We start from the raw sequence: 2,629 nt of genomic DNA, 5'->3' as shown, positions 1-2,629 counted from the left end.
GTGTCTATTGCTCTGCTTTCCTTCTTGCTCTGTTCCTGATTTCCCTCCCCTTATCAATGGCTGGCCACACCTTCCCTGCTCCCTGTTTCTGGGTGATTCTCATATTCCCTTTGTTGTTCTGTTGCTTTTGCTCCGTGTCCTCCTGTTCATCACCAGCTGGCTCCTTGGCTTCCTTTTCCTGTTCCTTGTCTCTGTTCCTGCCTATCTCTGGTCCATGGTGTCAGGGTCCACGATTCCTCTTTCCATCTGGGTTTCTTGTTTCACTTACATACACAGATACAAGCCCTGGATCATGGGGAATCTGAGCCACACTGAATTTGTGCTCTTGGGCTTCTCCTCTTTTGGTGAGCTACAGGTTCTCCTGTATGGACCTTTCCTCATGTTGTATCTCATCGCCTTCCTGGGAAACACCCTCATCATAGTCATGGTTATAGCTGACACTCACCTGCATACTCCCATGTACTTCTTCCTGGGAAACTTTTCCCTGCTGGAGACCTTGGTGACCATGACTGTGGTTCCCAGGATGCTCTCCAATCTGCTGGCCTCTCACGCAGTCATCTCCTTCACTGGCTGCATGGCCCAGTTCTACTTCTACTTTTCCCTGGGTTCCACCTCCTTCCTCATTCTGTCAGATATGGCCCTGGACCGTTTTGTGGCCATCTGCCACCCACTGCACTATGGAACATTGATGAGCTGGGCTATGTGTGCCCGACTGGCTGGGGCTGCCTGGGCAACTCCATTCCTAGCTATGGTACCCACTGTCCTCTCCCGAGCTTATCTCAACTATTGCCATGGCAACGTCATTAACCACTTCTTCTGTGACAATGCACCACTTCTGCAGCTGTCCTGCTCTGACACCCACCTGCTGGAAATCTGGGATTTCATCATGGCCCTGGCCTTTGTCCTCAGCTCCTTCCTGGTGACTCTCATTTCCTATGGCTACATTGTGAGCACTGTGCTGCGCATTCCCTCGGCTAGTGGCCGCCAGAAGGCTTTCTCCACATGTGGATCTCACCTCACCCTGGTCTTCATTGGCTACAGTAGCACCATCTTCCTGTACATCAGGCCTGGCAAAGCACACTCTGGTGAAGTCAATAAGGTTGTAGCCTTGGTGACGGCCATCCTCACCCCCTTCCTCAACCCCTTTATCTTTACCTTCCGCAATGAGGCAGTGAAGGCAGTCCTACGGGGACAGATGCAGAGGCTGAAAGGCCTTCATGAGGCATTATCCTGAGCACCAGAGACCTGACCAGGCTCTCGAAAGCAGTTCAGGGAGGCGGCGGCAGAGTACCTGACTGGATGGGAAGCCACTGTCCAGTTTCTTTGGATTTTTTCCTTTGTGTCTCTGAATACTAACTACAGTGATTTTCAGTGCTATGATATCTGGCCTGAAGCTGTCATAGCCCACCATCGAAGTGCATCCCACAATCCCTGTAAGCTATAAGAACTCTGTAGGTAGCCCAGAACCTGGGAGTCAGCTCAGCATTTTCAATACAAGCTAAGTACATGGCCTTTGCTTTCAAGGAAGAGAAGCCAGGAAGTGTTCTCTGACCAAGAGCTATCATCCAGGCTCATGTGCGTTTGTGTGTATGGGCATGTATGTGTTCTTAAAGTGTGCTTATCTACCACTGTGTGTGCCTCATTGATGACTGTACATACCGTGAGTGCTTGGGTTACATGGGATTAAACAGAAAAGTAAAATTGACCCAAACAAATTATTTTCTCTGTGTGTGTGCAATTATTTATATAATCAGTTACCTGTTTAATTACATATTTCACCAGATTTACTCTACTTGTCAGGCTCTATAATAGATACAAGATAAAAAGTTAAAGAAGGTGTACAAAATCCTCATCCCTACGAAACTCAGGCTAGTTAAAAAATAAAGGCTATTTCCTGTGGGAATGAGGAGCATTTCCATGGTGGCCTATGAAAGCCTCATCAGAGGAAATGCAAGATGACTTTTTGGGAGTTTTCAAGAGCTCATGATGTGAGAGGAATCAGGCTGAGGCTGAGGACAGATTCAGGGACACTCTGAATACAAGGTGTACATTGTGCGGACATGAAGCATCAGGCCCCCTTGTGCATGAGAAATACAGAAAAAACGACATACATGAAAATAAGATAAATCTCCATTGGCATAATGACAAAGCTTTCAGGAAGTATAAAGGTTTCAGAGAATGAATATGCAGAATTTTAGATAGAAAAAAATAAATTGTTCCATGTATATTAGAAACATTCAGGTGTCTGAAGGCAGGGATTATAATAAATCTGGTACATTCCTTTGTCCAATTGATACACGTACGTATGAATATGTATGCGTGCATAGGTGCACATGTGGGTAACATATGTGTATGAATATGTATGTACACATATATACAAATGCTCACATGTATGTGTAAGTATAAAATCCCTGAAGACACATTGTGCTCCATATTCCCCTTGGAATGAAATAAAATCCATTGTTCTTCCCTCCTCCATAAGAGTCTGAAATTGTAAAAATCTTGCAGTTACTGTGGCCTCGGAATAAAGATGTTCTTGTAGTTATAACTTATGCAGCATTTTCTAAAATATGCCAATTTAAATTCTTCTACCATATTGTTTCTGTAAACACATTTCATCTACCAAACT

General features: G+C 45.1%; 1 protein-coding gene across 1 annotated transcript; it reads left to right on the top strand.

Moving 5' to 3' along the window:
- Positions 1-292: 292 nt before the first annotated feature.
- Positions 293-1,234, top strand: Or6v1 (olfactory receptor family 6 subfamily V member 1). Its single transcript, XM_076853074.1, has one exon. It carries the CDS (start codon positions 293-295, stop codon positions 1,232-1,234), a length of 942 nt encoding a protein of 313 aa, XP_076709189.1.
- Positions 1,235-2,629: the final 1,395 nt, after the last annotated feature.

Source organism: Callospermophilus lateralis, chromosome 1, assembly GCF_048772815.1.
Source record: "Callospermophilus lateralis isolate mCalLat2 chromosome 1, mCalLat2.hap1, whole genome shotgun sequence".
Taxonomy (NCBI): Eukaryota; Metazoa; Chordata; class Mammalia; order Rodentia; family Sciuridae; genus Callospermophilus; species Callospermophilus lateralis.
Note: the sequence above shows the minus strand (reverse complement) of the source record. Positions and strands in the feature narration are given on the sequence as shown.

What these genes read in the sequence shown, in the direction of transcription:
- Or6v1 (XM_076853074.1), top strand. Translation starts at nt 293, where the DNA reads ATGGGGAATCTGAGCCACACTGAATTTGTGCTCTTGGGCTTCTCCTCT.